Source organism: Cardiocondyla obscurior, linkage group LG02 (genome assembly GCF_019399895.1).
Source record: "Cardiocondyla obscurior isolate alpha-2009 linkage group LG02, Cobs3.1, whole genome shotgun sequence".
NCBI classification, from domain to species: Eukaryota; Metazoa; Arthropoda; class Insecta; order Hymenoptera; family Formicidae; genus Cardiocondyla; species Cardiocondyla obscurior.
Window position 1 is genome coordinate 12,010,251 of NC_091865.1, and position 19,735 is coordinate 12,029,985.

Here is a 19,735-nt window from a genome sequence, read left to right on the forward strand (position 1 = left end):
GTTATTAAGAAAAAAATTACAATATCTAGCATAAGAGCGACGAAGAAGCTGTGGGTAAGTGAGCGCGACAAGCGACGACGCTATTTCTTGTCGCTTTTACGCTGGATAATTAATTTTTTTACTTAATAATAGTTGAGAATTTAACGAAATAATATAGGATTTTTTTATTTATCTCTAAAAGATCTATTTAGCCCTAAGAGGTCCATAACATAAACCGAAACACCCTGTATAGTATATGTAGTCACTATGATTTTTATATAATGAATTTCTACCTTATTGCGAAAATTATTATAATAATAACAGTAAATATTTAATAATTACATTTTTAAGGTGTAATCTTCTTACAAAACTTTCCATTTATGTTTTCTGTATTTATAGAATCAAAAACTCGTTTATAAAAAATTAATTACAATATATTTTTTACATTTAGTTTATAAAAAAGTACAAGATGTCACATCTTAAAAATTTTTTATCGAAAGTAGTTATTTTTCAGAAAGATTTTTTTACCGTTTATTTAATTAAAAATTATTGCTGCTATATTATTTTCCTGCCTGATCAAAGTTTTTTACTCTTAGCACAGTGCAAATACTTATCCAGTTGATAGTCATACATCTCAAAGTCTACTTTATACCTTTCGTATAATCGTAGAATTATGTCGGTAGTTAGATCATTAAAGTATTTACAAGTTCTATCAAAATTAGTAATCCCAGTACGAGTACGCTGCAGTTTAGGCAGGTAGATCTTATTTTTATCTAATTTTAGTTTTGACAAAATATAATTGATTTCCCCAAATGTATATTCATCCAATTTCAGAATGAAATTATATCTCACGTTGCAGACCGCACAATGACTGTGATATTGAGCCCAATGAACGTCATCGTGATTTGGCGATTGTTTTAGCAACCATTCCGAAAATTCTCGGAAACTTGGTATTATTTTTAATCTGTAAAGAAACATAAATTTCATACTCTTTGTTACATGAATTAATTGTGATGTAAGAAGTTAAGTTTAATTTGTCGTAAATACTTTTTATTATTGAAGAATATTCTTTGCAGAATGTTGCCCGACGCATTGAAGTGAAAAAGTTTCGGCCTTGAGAGATGAAGAATTTGGCGAGCGTACAACCAAGATTGTGCAGTGTATTTACTATTATCTTCGATGCGATCTCTATAATTATTTTTATATATAGTATGTTTGTCTTAATTTTAACATTAAAATAATCGATAACAGTACATTAATGTAAATTCTTATTATTCCACTAGAATAATAGAATTCGCATCATTTTCTTCTATTTGTAAAATAATATCAACTTGTTAATTTTTACATTGACATTGATATTTTTTGTAATAAGATTAATTACCTATATGATGAAACCAATCGTTGAAATGGATGTCTAACGACGAGCAGCTTGAAAATAGTATTATTGTTAGCAAGATGCTGCAAATTTTCTAAACTTTTTGGCGACAAAACGTCCGCTTCTCTACAAGTAAAATTTCAAAATTATATAATTATACGAATGTAGAGTAATAAGTAATAATTAAGTGTAATTCATGTACTACTTATAAAAATTGTGTTCAACTCGACGATTGTCCATGTCGGAAAATAATTTCGTAAAACTAGTAGATGCGACTTTGCGGATCCAACAATAGAGTGATTTATGTTTGGCATTATATAAAAAATTCTTTTTAACGAGAGGTGTTCTCAGCTTTTGCTTCATGCAAACATTTGATACCTGTTGAAGCAGAGTCGCGCTCTTCTGTTAACAGAAATATATAAAATAAAAAATTAGACATCTACTCGACTATTCCTTAATGTTTAAAATTTGTTAAAACAAAATCATTATTTTTGCGTATACGTAAATCAAACTTATTAATTGATTAAAATAAAGATACCTGCAGATCGATGGTTCCACCCTTTAATTCATCTATTCGTAACATGTTAATCTCCAATTCAACATTTTTCTTAATCGTCTTGTTTGAAATTGAAAAATAGGATTTCTGCGGCTGATATTTAATAACTATCTTCGTCACGTTTGTTACTTTTTCTACGTTGTTTCTTCTTGTTTTAATGAAAATTAAACAAACGAGGAAATATAATATTGTACACAAACCAAACTTTAAAATATGCACTTTAAAAAACATAATGAATTAATAAATTGCAATTTAATTTCAATATCAACCACACAATACATAAAACAACTTTCGTATTGTAGAAAGTTGTAATTAAAAATTGTATAATGTACATAAACTTATAAAATTTTGGTTTATAAAAATTTATTATTTAAAACATAATTTGAGGACACTTCCAAGATTTATATAGCAATTAAAAGTTAATAAAAAAATTTATTTATGACATTGATACGTCAGAAATAATTCCGACATATTAGAATCTTTCCGCACTTCTATCTCTCGTCAGAATGAAATATCCGCCTATTTTGTATAAGCGATGTATAAGCGATGGTTTTTATTATTTGTTAAATTTAAATTTTGTTTAGACACGTTTCTTTTAAACAAATTATATATCACAAAAAAACTTGATCATAATTTTCAGATATTATGTACTACTAGATCATATAAACACATGCACACTTTTAATATTCCATCGCGAGTTCATCTGAGTGTCTCTGTTATCTTCAAACTTCCTGCTGTCCTAATCTTTGTCTAATCTTACTTTAGTAAAGCAGAATGAAAATATGGCAGTACATTCTATTCTTTAGTTCATTAAAACAATTTAAATTAAAATAAAATAAAAGAAGAACATTATTTTAGAAAATAAACAAAATTTATAATAAAGATTAATATAATATAAAACTTTATTGAAAAAAAATTATTATGTTTGTAATGTTTAATTCTATCTAAAAAAAATTAGTGACAAGAACAGAATCAAATTTATCGTTTTCTCTTTATTTCGAAACATTTGTTAGATTTAGCAGGAAAATCTGCTTTGCAACTGTTGTGAAAATGGTGAATCTAATTGGTGTATGCTTCTAAATTTTACCAAAATGAAAAGAATACGCCAATTAAATTTACAACGGTTGCAAAGCAACTTTTCTGCTGAACCTACCTAGCAAACACAGAACATGAGAGCTTTCCATCAGGCTCCTGACACGGAGATAGCTCTCGTGTCCACGTAATGACGCTGTGGCGCTAGCAATTTTTCACATTATATGACATTATATGAAAGCAGCAACTGGACCGCACCATCTGTGGCTGCACTGTCGGACGGTAGATTCAAATGACCGCAAATCGCACGTCGACGTGACACCAACGTTTATTTAAATGGTCTAATATTTACAATAAGGCGCAGCTTACACTATGAATCCTTTCTTTTTTAAACTCTGTATTACTCATTCAAAAAGTATAGCACTTTCATAGCGTAAGATTAATTTTGTGACGATTCGAAAATTATTTTATTCTAACATTTTGCAGTTTCTCGCTATTTAAATCTTTTTTTTTTCTTTGTCGGGAAAAAATTCAACTGACGTTAATGTCGTGTAAACGTTTCTTATCGCAGCACGTTCTCGACGCGTCAGCAGCTTAATTAATCTTTACAAAATTGAATATTTCGAACAACGTATTAAATATTTAATATAACTCTCTTGTACAATTGGCTCGTATTAGTTTAACACCTCTGCCAGTTATATTTACTTATATAAGCACGCTAGAAAAAATATATTCTGCATACAAAGTAAAAACTGTATCTTGCAACACTTAAACTATCTTATCAATAAATATGCCCTTTCGTCAGATCATCTATCAGTCTTAAATAGTAGTAAATAGAGAACTTTGTATAATTTGGAGAAAAGGGTACGTGTGGAACATCGGTCTTTTTTGTACTTTGATTTTTTGGTTGTTGCGTATCGCAATCACACTTGGTATAAGCTCTCCGCATATTACTTGCGTCGTTAGCAGTAAAAACACATTACTGATACGCAGAATAAATTCCTTACTCGCGAAACGAATTCTATCGTTTAAAGCGCTCCTGCATTTTGAAGGTCCTAACTCATCCTCGCGACATTTGATTCACTCAGAGATTACGTAAGTTACAAAAGCATTACGTATTATCGCAATATTTTAACCACACAAAGAACCGCAAAACGAGTTAAGATCCTCTACCATTAGTATCGTTTCTTATTCTAAAAGCATTTGCTACGGAACAACATAAATAAGTGAAATAAATAATACTATATCTCGAGTTTAAGAAACATATAGCCGCTTTTCGCAAACCGACGACGGTTCCTTATAATTAAAGACACATGTAAAAGAAAAATAATATCCCATTTAGCATGCCGATTAAATAATTAAGCTGCAACCTCGGGTTTCCGCGTATCCTGAAATATAAGTAATATTAGAACGTGTAGAAGATAACGGCACACCCGCATTTATATTTCACACAAGATAAATATCAGATTACTTTACGTTTGTCTCGACAATCTTCAAAGAAAGATAAAGGTATATTTTTATTGAGAGTACATTTTTAGTGGAATAAAAGGCAAAAACTTTTACCTCTGTTTGGAGGGACTGAAGGGAGATGGTGGATTGACACCAGGTATACTGCTGTCCTTATAAAGGATAAGCCAACTGAAACCCGTTATCACAAGTCCGCTTATTGTTGCTTTCAGCAGCCATCCATACTTTCCATAAACTGCGATTATCATATTAGTAGCTGCCTCTGCATACTGATTACTGGCACTCAAGAGTTCCTCGCTGTCCGGTAACTGTTTCACGCCAAATTTTGGCAAAACGGACATACTCGGTATCGCTTCGTACATTTGGGTAAACGTTGCCGTAGACGGCAAGGAGTACTGACCGCCGACTTGCCGCGACAAGGGCTTTCCTAAGGGCAAAACATCAGACTCACATCAGCTACATTAAGTCTCCAGAAAGAAGAGATTCGTAAAGCAAAGAAATGATTTATTTTAAATAAAATAATGATTCCGTTTCTCTTTTTGTAATATACCGTCTCTCTTATTATAATTTTTTCGTGCGACAGCGCAGCCTTAGTAATTTCGGTCACGGGCAGTGCAGAGATTTCGCGGGCCGACGAGGAGGCTGGAGAGGATTCGAAGGACTCGCGTCGCCCGCGGTGAGATGCGTCTCGTGCCAGAAAATGGGCCATCGCTGATAAAAATACAACTGAGGAATGCAGGCCGCGTGTGCATTTTAACGCGAGCTCGCGCATTAAAATTCCGAGGCCCTTGGGAGCCGACGCGACTCGGCTGACCTTTCATCTCTCATGTAACGCAATGACGCTAACGTTTTTCCTAAGAGGAGTAAAGTTCACACAATCTCGTGAATTACTGCGAGTAGAAACAATTTGTTTATTGCGTTCAAAATAAGCGACGACGAGAATCGTTCGGGATTTTTTTTTTTTTTTTCAGGCTCTTCCTAACAACGAAATAGAACAGACGCGCGGTACAATAATTGAAATTAACATAAACGGTTAAGTGTTACATAAATAATTCAACTAATACACAGTATATATATTGCGAAATAAAAGAAATATTTCGAAACGCAGAACGAACTTAACAAATGACTGCCTGGGTACATTACTGCATGAATGTACGTTATGATTGTACGTACATTATAAATGTACATTAGATTAGTCTACTTTCGGACTTGTAGCGATACAATTTGTGAAGTTAACGTGAACGACCAAGAGTGATACTTGTTAGGGCCTCTTGGCGGTTAATTTACAAAAACATAAGTTCAGAAGCAACAGTGATTAATGTTACATTAATTACGAATTTGTACACGTGTTCGTATCCCTTGGCAACAAATAAAGAGTTGAAACACTGAACAAGTTAAACAATTGCCTGACTAAATTTGCTACGTTAGCCAGATATTTCTTTCTCAGCCACGCGTTTCTCTTTTTCTTTTCTACGAGATTTATTATATATAATTATATGTGCTCATGCTGCGGAAACTTGGTAAAAAAAACGAGCGTGAAAAACGTAACTGAGAACACATCTAGCAACGCAGATGGTATAGAAAGTGACCGGAGAAGCAACAAATTCTTTCATCAGAGTTCACCGCGCTCTCTTTGACGAGAAAACAAAAATACAAATAAAATAAAATATAAAAAAATAGAAAAACACAACGGAATAAAAATCTAAAGTGCGTGCCGGCGTGTAACAGGCTTCCTCGAGACAGATTTGCATCGTCGGTACATTTCAGCCTCCAACGTAACCAAAATAAAAATCTGGCCCGGATCGGCGCCGATCTACCGGTCGGCGGTTCCGCGCGACGATTCTCGTGAGGGGGAGGGTGATTCAGACCGCCGGGGATGTTCCTTGTAACAGAATTAAAACAAAAATGCGTGCATTTAGATGAGCGACTTAACCTCAACTCCGGGTTGCGCGCGGGGAGATTTGCGGGCGTCCTTCGAGAAGCTAAAGGAAGTCTGGAGAAACGAGACGCCGGAAAAAAAAAAAAAAAAGAAGAAGAAAGAGAGAAAAGAAAGAGGGAAAAGAGAGAGAAGGAAAAGGAAGAGGAAGAGGAAGTGACTCGTCTCTCGGCTTACCATAATTTATGTAGAGCTTGCTCAAGACGACGGCGAGCGAAAGGGCGAAGAGCGAGAGGCTGAACGACCACTCGTTGACGCCTATCCTTGACCAGAGCCTCACCGGTGCGGCTTTCCGGTAATCGTGGCTGCCGCTGCCGTTGGTCATCGGCGACGAGGTGATTTTCGGGTTGAACGTCGACTCCGTCGACGTCACTTGTCCTCGCGTCCACATCGCTCGCGAGGGATAGGGAACGCGCGCATACAAACGTACGTCGGATTCGAGGGTGTCCGACAGCTCTGTGATGTGACAGCCAGCCACCGATGAGTCGTCTCCGAAAATAAAGGTGAGACAGGCACGCGAGCGCGCACGCGCGGCCTGTCTTCCACAGTCTCAGGAACGTACGCGTTTTAACGTACCGAAAGACGGGGTAAATCGTACGATTTCTTCGAATATTCAGCCTCCGACTTGCTCGCTCTTCGTCAGGCCGCCTCCGGTGCGTACGGCACTACGGGCACCGTCATCGACCGCGCGCGGTGAGGTAGCGGGAAACGGCGGAGGGTTGAAGATGACCGCATTTGCCGCTCGCGCAACGTAGTGGAGTTGGCTGCAGTTGGCTGACGGTGGGACGCGGGAGCCAACCGTCACTAACGTCAGTGCGCGCGGATCGGTCGCGCGCGGTGGTACCGCGTGGGTGTTTTGACAAGTGCGACTAATTACGATCGCGAGTGCCGCATCGTCCCCGCGTGCCTTACCGTGCGAACAAGCGAGCGAGTAAAAACAAACGGAGATGGCGGGCGACGACGTCGGCATCGGCGATTTCGTGCTGCTGGACAAAATCACGACGGAGCGCGTGGTGGAGAACCTCAAAACCAGGTGAGTAACACACGTCCGCCGAGGTATCGAATCGTCCCGGTGCTCCGAAGCTATAAGCCGCGAGCGTGGACGCGCTTTGTAACAGGTGGACGGCGGGGTGCGCCCCGCGCGCGATTCACCGCTGCGGCCGCGAGAGGGTGTGGCTTGCGCGTCGCCGGCAGGTGGTCGCCTAGGTGAAGGGTTTACCTCCCTGCGCACACGTAACTTCACACCGAACAGGAGATCGGAGAATTTGTTGACATACTAAGTCCGACCGAATCGTTTTTTTATCTAGAGACACAGTACATTTTTAGAACTTCCCCCCTTTTTTTTTTTAGAAGACGTTTATTTTGGGGAAAGTAAAAATGTGCACGTGAAGCAGTAACTGATACGACTCCGTGCGGAGATAAGAAAGGCATGAATTAACGTAATCTATTGTCCTTCTGTTTCTCTTATCTTTCATGCGCTTCGAATGTTGTAGGCTTCTTATATATTTTGAACTTGACCCGGTGAAGGCGGCGTCTTTAGAAAGAAGTCCGAGGTCGTTTCCACCGGACAACCTTGGCCAGTTAATTCTGGCTGACGATAATCTGCGTTTTTGCGAGGATCGGACCATAGTAAGGTTCCTCTTAGTCGGCTAACAGCCTGAGACAAAACTTAGCAAATTCAAAATTATTTCTGCATTGTACATTCACATTTCAATTCCTAAAGGATCAAAAACGAAGTGATCAATGTAAGAAATACCGAGCGACTTTTGCTTAGCTATCGTTACTCAGGAGCCGAGTCCGGAATTCGAAATCGAAAGGGAAATCGTTAATATAAATCCTTTGCAAAGCGGAATGCAAAATCTCGCAGGTACAAATCTTTTCTACTGTCTTAAATAATTTCCAACAGTATTATATTTCATACTTTCGTTTTCACGTGACAATTACAGTGACAAGCTTTTCCAGGCCGGTTGCGCCGACACTAATTATAACTTAACTGCACGTTACTTTTCCGCGTGTTACAAGCGAGGCACATAATCCAGAAATAGACGGCGAACGACCTGAGCTGCAGCGGACCACGAGCGCAATCGTATTCGAAATGGCAGCAATAAGATGCAATCGACCGTTAATCAACGTTAACCGCAGCTAATTCGTTCTCTTCGTGTCTTCTCGCTGCAATACAAAATTAAAAACGGCAATTAGCAGACTAAGTTAGCCGAAACTGTGTTGCGGTTCGGCTGAACGCCTGTCGTATACGTACTATAAATTTATCCGTTTCTCTTTCATAGTTGAAATTCCAGTTAATCTGTTACTAAAAAAAAAAATTTAACGGTAGAAATATTCAATATCGAGGAATGTATCTCGCCGAGTCCTAAGGTTCTTCATTTTATTTTACGTTTAGTCAAGTTATTCGTGAGTGCTTTAGGAAACGTAATGCTTTACGGAAATGTAAGCCGTTAAAAATTAATGAGTTGCAAAGAAAATTGTACTACGAAAAGGAACTACTCCTATTCACTTGAGGGTATCGTATCGCTGAGGGCACAAAATTAAATATCACGATGTAAGCAACTTATGGTGGCAACGATATGTGTATACGTGTTGCGTGGTAATAGTATACCTGTCACGCGGGTGTATCGTTTTGCGAATAAAAGGCTCTCGTAATTTATACGCGTTGCGTGTATCCACCACGAAATTGCACACAGAAACCAGATACAAGTAGCGTAATTTAAGATAAAGCGACCGGTGCAATTATAGTAAGTTTCAGCTGTGAAGCTTGGAGCTTTATAATTAATTAATCTTAAAAAGGAAAGCTGTTTTACAATTCAATGTAATTCGCTTATAGTGTCCGAAGGTCAGGAATATACAATGTGTGACGCATATTTCGTAGAAGGCACACAATCATGAGTGAAAATGGATTACGCGGTCTGATTCATCGTCTGTTAGATGCTTTACACATATTATGAGGAATCCCGCATAAATCTGTACGTTAGATTGAATCATATTAAATATGGGGGAAAAGTTGCTTAATTAAGTAGAGATATATAATTGGATAAAGTGCTCAATTAAGAATCAGTTGCTTAGGGGAAGATATCCTATTAGATATGGAGTAGAGAAATCAAATAATTATTTGGAAACGGCTAAATTATATCTATATATTGTTATATTAATACTTTGTAGCAGAACTATTATATCAGGTCCTGTGTGCAATCACGAAACTAAATGTCTCGTATCTTTTTCAATGACTTTGATATCGTATTAATTTACTTCGCTAGATTTCAAACGAGTTTGCCTATTATTTTTTCCTCCACGCTTCGACAAAATCACCGACACCACCCCAACCATTCGCTAAACTGCAACTTTCACGAGAAAGAGGCGAAAGAACACATTGAGCAAACGTACGTGAAGCTCGTGTTTAATGTTAAGCGTGACTATTCGAATTTACTTATAATAGAATTTTCTTTTTTTTTTTCAGAAGCGTTTATGAAATAATTTTTTAATATAACATTAGATTTTCTCCTGGGAGTTTCAACAGCTTCTATATGAATTTGTATATCTTTAATTTCTTAGAATACAATTTTTTTTTTTTTTTAATTTAGTATAAGAACTGAGGAACACGTTGTAAAATGTTTTTGTATGTCAAATACGTCGTTTTAAAGCTTCTCGCCACGTGTATAGAAAGAATAATTATTTACACTGGCGAGCACGTAATTGTCGTTAAAGTAAGGACAAGTGACGTGTTATCGGGTTCGGTAATCTCAAAGCCGATTTCGTGTACGACCAGCGTTATCTTTCGTTTTCGCGGATATCAATTGTTTATAATTTTTACAGAACGAATTTCCACATAAACATAAAGTGCAAAACTTTATGCTGCCTCAATTTTCTTATTTTAATTGATTCTGGTTTTTAATTTATTATCGCACTTATCTTCTTTTAATTATTGTTATATTTTATTACAGATTTAATGGAGGAAGAATTTACACATACATCGGCGAGGTATGCGTGAGTGTAAACCCTTACAGGAGTATCAATATTTATGATGCGGACCAGATTAATAAATATAAAGGTACGATTAAGTTAAAAAAAAAAAAAAAAAAACAGGACTAATTATTTTTATAGACATAATTTATTCATTTTAATAATTTTCTACGCTTTTATTTTCAAAACTGATTCTAGGAAGAGAATTATTCGAAAACCCACCGCACATTTTCGCGATTGCGGATGCGGTGCATAAGGAGATGAAACAACAGGGCAGGGATACTTGTATAGTCATAAGCGGCGAGTCGGGCTCTGGTAAAACAGAAGCCAGTAAAATCATAATGAAGTATATTGCCGCCGTGACTAATCTTAGCGGCCAGCAAGAAATTGAAAGGTACGAGTTGTCATTTAAAATGGTAGTTACTATCGGCTTTTGCTATCTAATCTATCCAGCATGAAACTTTACGATAAGATTAAATTCACTACATTTTTAGAAGTGGTCATATATTACTCAATTGCGCAAAACGCTTAACGCAAAATTCTATTGAAATCTACTGAAAATATATTTATTCCATAGCAAAATTAAGATCAATAATAATGGTTGCCTTTTGTTTCAGGGTGAAGAACATTCTCATTCAGTCAAATTCGATATTGGAGGCGTTTGGCAACGCAAAAACGAATAGAAATGACAATTCGTCGCGTTTCGGAAAGTACATGGACATCAATTTTGACTTCAAGGGAGACCCTATCGGCGGCCATGTGACTAATTATCTTCTCGAGAAATCGCGGGTGGTATATCAGCAGAAAGGAGAACGCAACTTTCATTGCTTCTATCAGGTTTCGTATGATTACTAATTTTATTCGTGAAACATCTCGTCGCACGAGATGGGAATCTTTTTAAAATAAATATGTCACGTTGGAAATATGTTAATGCTTGTAGTTATTGAACGGCTGCAGCGAAACTGAGTTGAACAAATTACGTTTGGTCCGCGACCCAGCGGCTTATTATTTTATTGGCAATGGAAGCAACAACAAAACAGCCTCTTCCGACAGAAGCGATTACAAAACTGTTTGTACTGCCATGTCCACTCTCGGATTCTCTTCAACCGAGACGCAAACCATATGGAACATTGTCGCCGGTATTTTACATTTGGTACGTACTTAACATAAAAGTAGAACGCTTTTCAATTCTAACACTTTGTCTTTGCAATAACTACGTGTGCCGTTTCGCGTGATTTATTAATTTTCTTTTCAGGGTAACATTACCTTCAGACTGGACGATGACAAACTCGTAATCGGGAATAACAGTGCTTTAAATGATACCGCTAATTTATTCTCCATCAGCTCGAAAGATTTAAGCACCGCTCTTTCGCAGAGAGTTATAGCAGCCGGTGGAGAAGTTATGCAAAAGACCCACACTTTGATAGAGGCCGAATATGGTCGAGATGCATTAGCGAAGGTACGTTCAAAGTCACACGTTTTTTTTTTTAATATTTTATTTAATTAATGTGTACCAATAAAAATTTTAATAAAATTTTTAGGCTATATACGAGCGATTGTTCACGTGGATAGTATCGCGCGTCAATGGATCAATCAACGTAAATAACAGTGACGATATGAAGAGATACGGAACACTGATTGGCGTACTCGATATCTACGGCTTTGAAATTTTTGACATAAATAGTTTCGAGCAGTTTTGCATTAATTATTGTAATGAAAAACTGCAACAACTTTTCATCGGTGAGTAATAGTGCTTCATAATAGTGCTTAATACGCGCGGTAATATATAAGATTGAAACGCAACCGTAAATATAAATATTTTATTGCAGAATTGGTTCTAAAACAAGAGCAAGAGGAATATCGGAGAGAAGGAATAGCATGGAAAAACATTGAATATTTTAACAATCAAATTATTTGCGAGTTGGTCGAACAATCTCACAAAGGGATTATAGCAATCATGGATGAAGCTTGCCTCAACGTTGGGAAAGTCACTGATGAGGTAAATAAAAGATCTTTTTTATTAATATATAAGAGAAAGTTTTATTAAGCAAAAAAATCTCTGTGGAAAATGTAAAACATGCCCATTTTTTAGATGCTTCTCGACGCAATGGATAAGAAACTTGTGAACCATAAACATTATAGCTCTCGACAATTAAAACCAATAGATAAAGAATTGGAACACAGAACACAATTTAAGATTAAACACTATGCGGGAGATGTGATTTACAATATTAATGGCTTCCTCGATAAAAATAAAGACACGCTCTTCCAAGATTTCAAACGTCTGCTGTATCAAAGCAGAAATTCTGTAATTAGCAAAATGTGGCCTGAAGGAGCCCAGAATATTTTAAAGGTACATATACATATTCTTATTAATATGAAAATAATCGTATTTATTTAAATGTGCACATTACTTTATTCAGACGACAAAAAGGCCTTTAACTGCCGGTACACTGTTCCGTAATTCTATGATTGCACTGGTGAAGAACTTAGCAAGTAAAGAGCCTTTTTATGTCAGATGCATAAAACCCAATGAGGTTAAATCTCCAGTCGTATTCGATAATGAAAGAGTGAATCATCAAGTGAGATACTTGGGACTTGTGGAGAATATATTAGTGAGACGAGCTGGTTTCGTGTACAGGCAACGATACGACAGATTTCTAAAAAGGTAATGTTTGAATACAAAATTATGAAATAACAAAAAATTCTAACTTTCGTCGTCTTAGGTACAAAATGATATCACAATACACGTGGCCAAACTTTCGAGGCAGTGATGAAGATGGTGTGCGCACGTTAATGGAGGAAAGGAATTTCTCGAACGACGTTCAGTACGGGCACACGAAAATATTCATTCGCTCACCGCAGACCTTATTTACTTTAGAAAAGGTTAATTAGTTTTCTGGATTTTGTATATCTAATCATATTTATAATTATAATGCATTAATTATTATTTTGTTTGCAGATGCGTAGCGATTTGATACCGGGTGTCGTAGTTCTTTTGCAAAAGCAATGGCGTGGATACCTTTGTCGTCAAAAGTACAAGAAAATGAAAGCCGCGTTAGTGATAATGGAGTATTATAGAAGTTACAAACGACGTGTGTACATTAAACAACTAGAACGAATATTTAAAGGCGCCGAGAATATGAAACATTATGGCAAGAATTTATCGTGGCCACGCGAAAATTTTGCTGTAAAACACGTAGTACCCTCTTTAAAAAATATGTACGCAAGGTGGTACGCATGGATGTTACTCAAACCGATTCCTCGGGAAGATTGGCCGCAACTTCGATTAAAAGTATGGCAGTTTTCGCTATTCTATCTTTAGAAATAAATTATCAATAATTTAATGTAACTTGCTAATTATATCGTATATGTTATTCATTTACAGATGGCCGCGGGCGCTGTGTTGCGTTCAAAGCGATCTTACTGGGGTCAAGACCGTCGCTGGGATGGAAATTATTTGTCCAAGCCAGATGAGAATCCTCAAAGCGACGTTTTTAACTCTTCGATTAACAACCTACGAAACACCGATCATTTCAAGGCTATCCTGTTCAGTGCATTTATTAGAAAGACTAACAGGTTTTTTATTTTGTTAATTAATTATCACGTTGATTTTATGTTAAACAATATATTAATTTGAGAAATAACACAGGTACAACAAACCGGCAGATCGCGTTTTAGTAGTGACAGAACAAGCCGTGTATAAACTCGACGGTGTCAAGTTCAAAACTATGGGGAAAAAAGCTATGCCTATAGCAGAAATTACTGGCCTAAGCGTTTCTCCTGGAAGAGATCCGCTTATTACGATTCACTCGAATCGCGGAAATGATTTTATTTTATCGATTATCGCCAAAGACGATAGGGTTGGAGAATTGGTTGGCGTGCTGAGTAATCGTTATTATCAGTAAGTTGCCTCGAAAAAAAATTTTTAACGAATATACAAATAGGTTTTATTTGATAATAAAGCTGTTCTTTTTCTTTGGATAGACTTCGTGACACTGATTTACATGTCACAGTGGACGTGAAATTCAAGTGTATGCTCGGTAACAAGAGCAAATTGTTACACATTCAAGTGATGCCTGACGTGATCGAACCCACGTTTAAGAAGGATGGTAATCAAATTATCTATGCCATTCCACCATCGGTGGGCATCATCGATGGTGGTGCTAATACAAGATCACATTGATCGATTATAAAGTCTGACGACTTATTCGAGTCTGTATTATAAAATATTTTTTAATAACGTATCGTTACCGAACGTGTCCCGTTGCGTAAATCTACATTTAGTGACTTAATATAGGACACTCAATATTCGTATTTAAAAGTTTTTTTATTTTTTTGGTTAGTATCAATTGTTTTTTGTGTACTTTCTGTGCAAGATTAATTTGTGACGAATATAATTGCAATACTAATTATACTATAACAAAAACATAGCAGAATTATTTTTGACAATTTTGAAAAGTAAACTTTGACTAATTTGATATCTCGTCAATTGTAGTAATAGATATATTTATTAAGAGAATGTAAAAAAGAAAAGATATTGCAGTACATATTAATTATATGTGACATACAAATTACTTCCGTGCATAAGGCACAAGGAATTTGATAAAGTCTTTTCGTGAGATAATATATTCCTTCGGGTTTTACGCCCACGATGCATTTTTCTGTAAATACTCTATAATATATTATTAGCTTGTAACGTATGATGCGAGAGAGTAATATTCACAAAACCGATTGTTACTAATAGAAGCATATACAGTGAATGCATAATTCATGAAAAATCAAACTGTCCTTTTCGTAATGAAAAACACTATCGGCGTGTTACGGTGATAATATAGAACATTTCTCATTAACACAACGTGTGACTCTAACTTTGTGGCCTTCTACTTACAGATTAAAATATTTTTTGAAGATTTTTCAATAAATATTTAAATATAAAAGCAGTATGACAAAATATACGATTGCAAAAGCAGTTACGATAAAACTAAATATATACGTTACCGTACACCAGTAGTGCCTGTTCGATACAAACTGTAATTTTGGATCTTTTCATGTACTTAGATTTAGAAAGATTGTATAGAAATATATATATACACATATACATATAATCAAGTTTAATCAAAATATGTATTTTACGATTATATCGATTTAAATTCGATACGTAAAGAATTTGTTATACATTGCCATAGAAGTAACTAATCCAGTACTTATGCATTTATAAAGCATTAATTAAAAATAAAATAGTCCGCTTTTTTTGAATTTACATATGTATTTAGAGAACAGTTTACTTTATTTTCATTGGCAAATGTAGTCGCGAAGTGCTTTAAAACACATTGAAAAATGTGCCATTGTTAGAAAATAAAGTCGAATTTTTATCTTATATTTCCTGTACATGTTATCTCTTCCTCAGTTGACTTATATCAGTACCTCGATACGCCGATAGCGAAAGAGAAAATAACGTGGGCGCGCAAAGCGCTCTTTGTAATATCTAGTAATATAAAAAGCAATTTTATCATTTTCTTTATTGTTGAAAAGCAACATTTTTATACAAAACAGCAGTTCCACTAGTCCATCCTTTGATACATGTAAATGTATCCTAATTCTTTTGGTGGATTTTCTGATAAAGCAACCTGTAATAAGAAATTTGTATTGGAAAAGAAATATCGAAAGCTAAAAAAAAATACGATAAGTCATCTAAAAATAATTGTCATACTTTTTCATCATTAAATATCACCCATCGGTCTTCTTTCAATAAATGACAAACGTAATGGCCTACCATCGTTGATGTACCCATATGTGATATAAAGCCCACTAATTTGTATTCTTAAACATGAAAACGATTAAAATAAATAGAAGTGCTTTACAAATTCCACTGATAATTCGGTTACATTAATTTGTAAGTGGTAAATAATATTATAACTTACGACTGTTCCCATCTCTAAACGATTCCTTCGGTGGCGTCGTGTTACTCTCTGTTTCTGGAGAATCAAGCTCTGCTTGGTGACTAAAAATCCAATCAGCTGCGCGTTCCAAATTGTTGTTGGTCGCTTTGAGTGCCTTTGTCGCTTGCTCTTGTGTGAAACCCATACTCATTACCATCTCTAAGGCAGCTTGATCTGGTACAAATTTGTCCTCGTCTGTAATAAAAAAATCAGATAAAAAAATTAACCGGTTATGATTTTGACGATAAAATGTATGAATTTACCAGGTTTAACATCGACTCCCGGTGGTACAAACGGCTCATCAAAGTCGGAATCCGTAATATGCTCCATCGCCCAATTTGTTGCGGCTTGGAGGCTTTGGTTTTTCGTAAAGTACAGAGCTCGTTTACATGCGTTTGGTGGGAATCCCATGTCTGTCAATTCCTTCAGAAGTTCCGCATCGTAAACAGGCGGTGGCGGCGTCACGCCGTCTGGCAACAGTTGCTCTCCAGACTGCAAACCATTTCCACGCAAAAAGCTCAAGTCTACCGTGTCCGGCATTTCCACCGCTACGTCCAGCTTAATAGGTGTCCAGTCTTCTTTCACGGTAAACTTTTTTAAGTGAATCAACAAGTAATCTGGAAAGCTAGCCAGTCTGGTGGTTCTAAAGAAATGAGATTAAAAAATGACTATAAAAAATCGGGTTTAATTTAATTATTAACAATTAAGTAAAGTCAAATATTTAGAAATATATTGTCGGCTATAAAAAAAAAATTAATATTTTAATATAAAAGTTTAATTATTGATAGTATTTACTTGTGTGCTATGGTCTTCTCGTTCAATGCCGAACTGTAAAATTGTTCCACAATTTCCGTGCGACTGAAACTTTCAAGACACGATGACAATTTTATACGAGGTCTTACAAGAGTACTGGAATCTAGTTTTTGTCCTTTGTCTTCGGCTTCTTTTTTCTGAGCTTCATATGTAGCTACCTCATCCTTGAAATATTATTTAATTAATTTTAAAGAACGCTACTCTACAAAAGTATTATCAAATGAGTTCAAATATACATACTTTATTTATTGCTGCGTCTAATGGTATCGGCAATGGCAGAATGTATTCTGGTCGATTGGTGTACTTGACCTTGTTAGATTTACCACATTGGTATCTTTCCTCAACTTTAAATTTAAAACATTCCGTAGGACATACCTCGTGTCGATTGTTGCGCTGTTAAATTAATTTGCCGATTAAAAATTTTGCTTAATTTAACAATATATTTTACAGATGTATGAATTTGGTAGAAACTTGGTTGCTATTAATAATAAAATTAATAATTACACTAAGTAGATTAATCAGATAAAGGAGGAATTCTTGAGCGTCTTGTTGTCGATTCGAAAAGAAACCAGCATGTCCGCGGCCGATCAGGACTTTAAACATCCGTGGCGGAATACCTTGCCGTGATTCATCGTCTGTACCGGATTTGTTCGGTTGATCCGAGTATTTGCCAGAGAGTAAGCCAATGCCTAATTTTGCCCTAAGAAAAAATTGAGATTTATCGTATTTTAAATACGAAAATATAATTTAATAAATAATACTTTATAGAATATCACTGTAATGTTTGAACTTACATTTGAACGTTAATGTCCGACGCCGGATCGTTGTAATTATTAGCGAATATTGTTGGTGCTCTCTCCACATATCTGAAATTTATCGGCAATTATTGGACGTCGATCTTAATTATAAGATCGAGGAATATTATCTTCTTATCAGAATATTTATATATCGATATTATTTACAATCGAAGTAATTGTTTTACGACAAATGGCAGCGCGTTATCGGAAATTTTACGCACCTTTTAACGAAATCGGGAATGATAAATAACATTTGCATGACGCTATTCAAGTAACAGGAATTGCCTAGATTTGTTAGGCCGGTGTAACCAGGACCATACAACGGCGTCAGTTTACTAGCTGCTTCTTGAAGAGAGACCCATTCACCAAATTTTTGATTCAGATCCAATTCCAATTCAATCATTGACTTGTCAGTTTTTTCCATTTGCGCAATATTTATGCCCCAGTGTGCCAAATGTGCAGTCAGATTTGGATCATCTACCATGTCGTCTTCATCATAGGAAAATACGTCGGCTTTACCGCCTTTCGTGATTGTACCTAGTTTTACAGCCATGGGATAATTAGTTGCACGGTAGTGCTCCTCGGCATGGCCGTTGCCACCACTTCCGTCGTAAAACTTGCGACCGCAAAGCACGCTACCGTCAGTTAGATTTAACCAGAGATTCTGCGTGAGATCGCATTTTTCGCATTTCCAACCACTCGGTGGAATTTTCTTACCATTGGCCAGCTGTTTTAAATTCGCGGCATGTCTAAAAAATTTAGCAAACATTACGTACTCGTTAAAAAAATTTCAATTTAAATATTATTCCAAAAAATAGAAGAAAAGTTTCAAGATTATTCATTTAATAAATAAATAAACTTCATGGCTCACTTTGATTTAACTCTAACTTCTCCATCCCACATACTAGCCACAGCTTCTACCTGTGCCACAGCCCATGCACCTTCCATTTGTAGTATGGTCTTAACAGACTGCTCTACCTATTAACAATATTGTACATTTTAAATATATTATTGATTACTCTCAAAGGGATAAATTTTACCTTCTCAGGCAAGTCACTCTCAGGATAAGCGATAGTAAGGAAATCAGGTAGAACGACTATTTGATAAGTCTCCTCATAAATATACTTCTGTTGATCTGGCATAAATCCACCAACCGTCCCTATCGCCAAACGCGTGATTTTTTTCTCCGGGCCATCTCCCTGCTCTTCAGATGGAATCTGTAAAAAAATGCCGTATAGTTTCCTGAAATTATTTGTGAAAAAAAGATCGAATTTCCAACATATTTTTCTTATTAATGCATTTATCAATTAATCTCTTTAGCAAAAATTAAATTCCAATTACGTGCCGTTAATATTAATTATATTACATCGACCGTAAAAACAAAAAGTATTAAGTTCCGGCGAAGTAAAATTACCTCCTTTTTGGTACGCTTAACATGAAGATACACGGCATTACCGGTATGCTCATAGTACCGGGCAACGTGCTCGCGTCCGAGGCCTAAGAAGGTGGTGAGGCTGACGTAGAGGCCGGTGGCCGTATCCTTGGGAAGAAAGAAATTTACTTATTTACTGATAACGTTCGCGGCCGGCAGTCTCGTTCGGCGAAAGAAAACAAAGGACGAAGGATAATCTTACTGGCGTGTCGAAGGAGTAAACGCACTCATCCTTGTATATCCTGTCGCCGGCACGCGGCACGTTGATCTTGTCCAGGTGCTTCGTCAATTCCGTCAACTCCATGGCGGCAAGAAGTGGCTTTCCGGGTTCGTCTCGGCTGATTTCCTCCTCTTTTCCTCCTTTTTTTTTCTTCTGTTTTCTTCCTCCCCTGCGACGGGAGTGACGGGCCAAACTCCGGATCGCTCCGAAAGGC

At 36.4% G+C, this 19,735-nt stretch overlaps 4 protein-coding genes across 4 annotated transcripts; 1 reads left to right on the plus strand and 3 right to left on the minus strand.

Moving 5' to 3' along the window:
* Window positions 1–82: 82 nt before the first annotated feature.
* LOC139112101 (carbohydrate sulfotransferase 11) lies at window positions 83–2,781 on the minus strand. Its single transcript, XM_070672909.1, has 5 exons — window positions 1,893–2,781; window positions 1,560–1,756; window positions 1,361–1,480; window positions 1,027–1,167; window positions 83–943 (listed from the first exon to the last, which is right to left on the minus strand). The coding sequence occupies exons 1-5, from the start codon at window positions 2,139–2,141 to the stop codon at window positions 556–558; spliced, it is 1,095 nt and encodes a 364-aa protein (XP_070529010.1). The 5' UTR covers window positions 2,142–2,781; the 3' UTR covers window positions 83–555.
* Window positions 2,782–2,882: 101 nt separating this feature from the next.
* Window positions 2,883–6,999, minus strand: LOC139112146 (uncharacterized). Its single transcript, XM_070672964.1, has 3 exons — window positions 6,523–6,999; window positions 4,506–4,836; window positions 2,883–4,330 (listed from the first exon to the last, which is right to left on the minus strand). The coding sequence occupies exons 1-3, from the start codon at window positions 6,734–6,736 to the stop codon at window positions 4,246–4,248; spliced, it is 630 nt and encodes a 209-aa protein (XP_070529065.1). The 5' UTR covers window positions 6,737–6,999; the 3' UTR covers window positions 2,883–4,245.
* A 151-nt stretch (window positions 7,000–7,150) lies between these two features.
* On the plus strand, window positions 7,151–15,697 carry Myo31df (Unconventional myosin ID). The gene is made up of 15 exons (XM_070672678.1): window positions 7,151–7,378; window positions 10,299–10,405; window positions 10,516–10,711; window positions 10,935–11,154; window positions 11,258–11,470; window positions 11,573–11,776; window positions 11,859–12,057; window positions 12,147–12,316; window positions 12,410–12,670; window positions 12,741–12,985; window positions 13,044–13,203; window positions 13,280–13,612; window positions 13,706–13,896; window positions 13,970–14,221; window positions 14,305–15,697. Exons 1-15 carry the CDS (start codon window positions 7,293–7,295, stop codon window positions 14,501–14,503), a joined length of 3,036 nt encoding a protein of 1,011 aa, XP_070528779.1. The 5' UTR covers window positions 7,151–7,292; the 3' UTR covers window positions 14,504–15,697.
* Window positions 15,698–15,824: 127 nt separating this feature from the next.
* On the minus strand, window positions 15,825–19,719 carry Usp5 (ubiquitin specific protease 5). Its single transcript, XM_070672692.1, has 13 exons — window positions 19,504–19,719; window positions 19,284–19,409; window positions 18,910–19,086; window positions 18,741–18,847; window positions 18,091–18,618; window positions 17,867–17,938; window positions 17,577–17,772; window positions 17,313–17,465; window positions 17,055–17,236; window positions 16,523–16,902; window positions 16,242–16,454; window positions 16,031–16,140; window positions 15,825–15,947 (listed from the first exon to the last, which is right to left on the minus strand). Exons 1-13 carry the CDS (start codon window positions 19,603–19,605, stop codon window positions 15,882–15,884), a joined length of 2,412 nt encoding a protein of 803 aa, XP_070528793.1. The 5' UTR covers window positions 19,606–19,719; the 3' UTR covers window positions 15,825–15,881.
* Window positions 19,720–19,735: the final 16 nt, after the last annotated feature.

Bases quoted from the DNA above. Each gene is read 5' to 3' on its own strand.
- LOC139112101 (XM_070672909.1), bottom strand. From the start codon at position 2,141: ATGTTTTTTAAAGTGCATATTTTAAAGTTTGGTTTGTGTACAATATTA. The intron at 1,757-1,892 runs GTATCTTTATTT...TTCTGTTAACAG, and splicing joins GTGGAACCATCGATCTGCAG to AAGAGCGCGACTCTGCTTCA. The intron at 1,481-1,559 runs GTAGTACATGAA...TTTTACTTGTAG, and splicing joins GTTGAACACAATTTTTATAA to AGAAGCGGACGTTTTGTCGC.
- LOC139112146 (XM_070672964.1), bottom strand. From the start codon at position 6,736: ATGTGGACGCGAGGACAAGTGACGTCGACGGAGTCGACGTTCAACCCG. The intron at 4,837-6,522 runs GTAAGCCGAGAG...TTTTGCCCTTAG, and splicing joins CAAGCTCTACATAAATTATG to GAAAGCCCTTGTCGCGGCAA. The intron at 4,331-4,505 runs GTAAAAGTTTTT...CTTATATTTCAG, and splicing joins TTCAGTCCCTCCAAACAGAG to GATACGCGGAAACCCGAGGT.
- Myo31df (XM_070672678.1), top strand. From the start codon at position 7,293: ATGGCGGGCGACGACGTCGGCATCGGCGATTTCGTGCTGCTGGACAAA. The intron at 7,379-10,298 runs GTGAGTAACACA...ATTTTATTACAG, and splicing joins GTGGAGAACCTCAAAACCAG to ATTTAATGGAGGAAGAATTT. The intron at 14,222-14,304 runs GTAAGTTGCCTC...TTCTTTGGATAG, and splicing joins CTGAGTAATCGTTATTATCA to ACTTCGTGACACTGATTTAC.
- Usp5 (XM_070672692.1), bottom strand. From the start codon at position 19,605: ATGGAGTTGACGGAATTGACGAAGCACCTGGACAAGATCAACGTGCCG. The intron at 18,619-18,740 runs GTGAGCCATGAA...TAAATTTTTTAG, and splicing joins GAAGTTAGAGTTAAATCAAA to ACATGCCGCGAATTTAAAAC. The intron at 17,466-17,576 runs GTAATTATTAAT...TTAATTTAACAG, and splicing joins ATCTGATTAATCTACTTAGT to CGCAACAATCGACACGAGGT.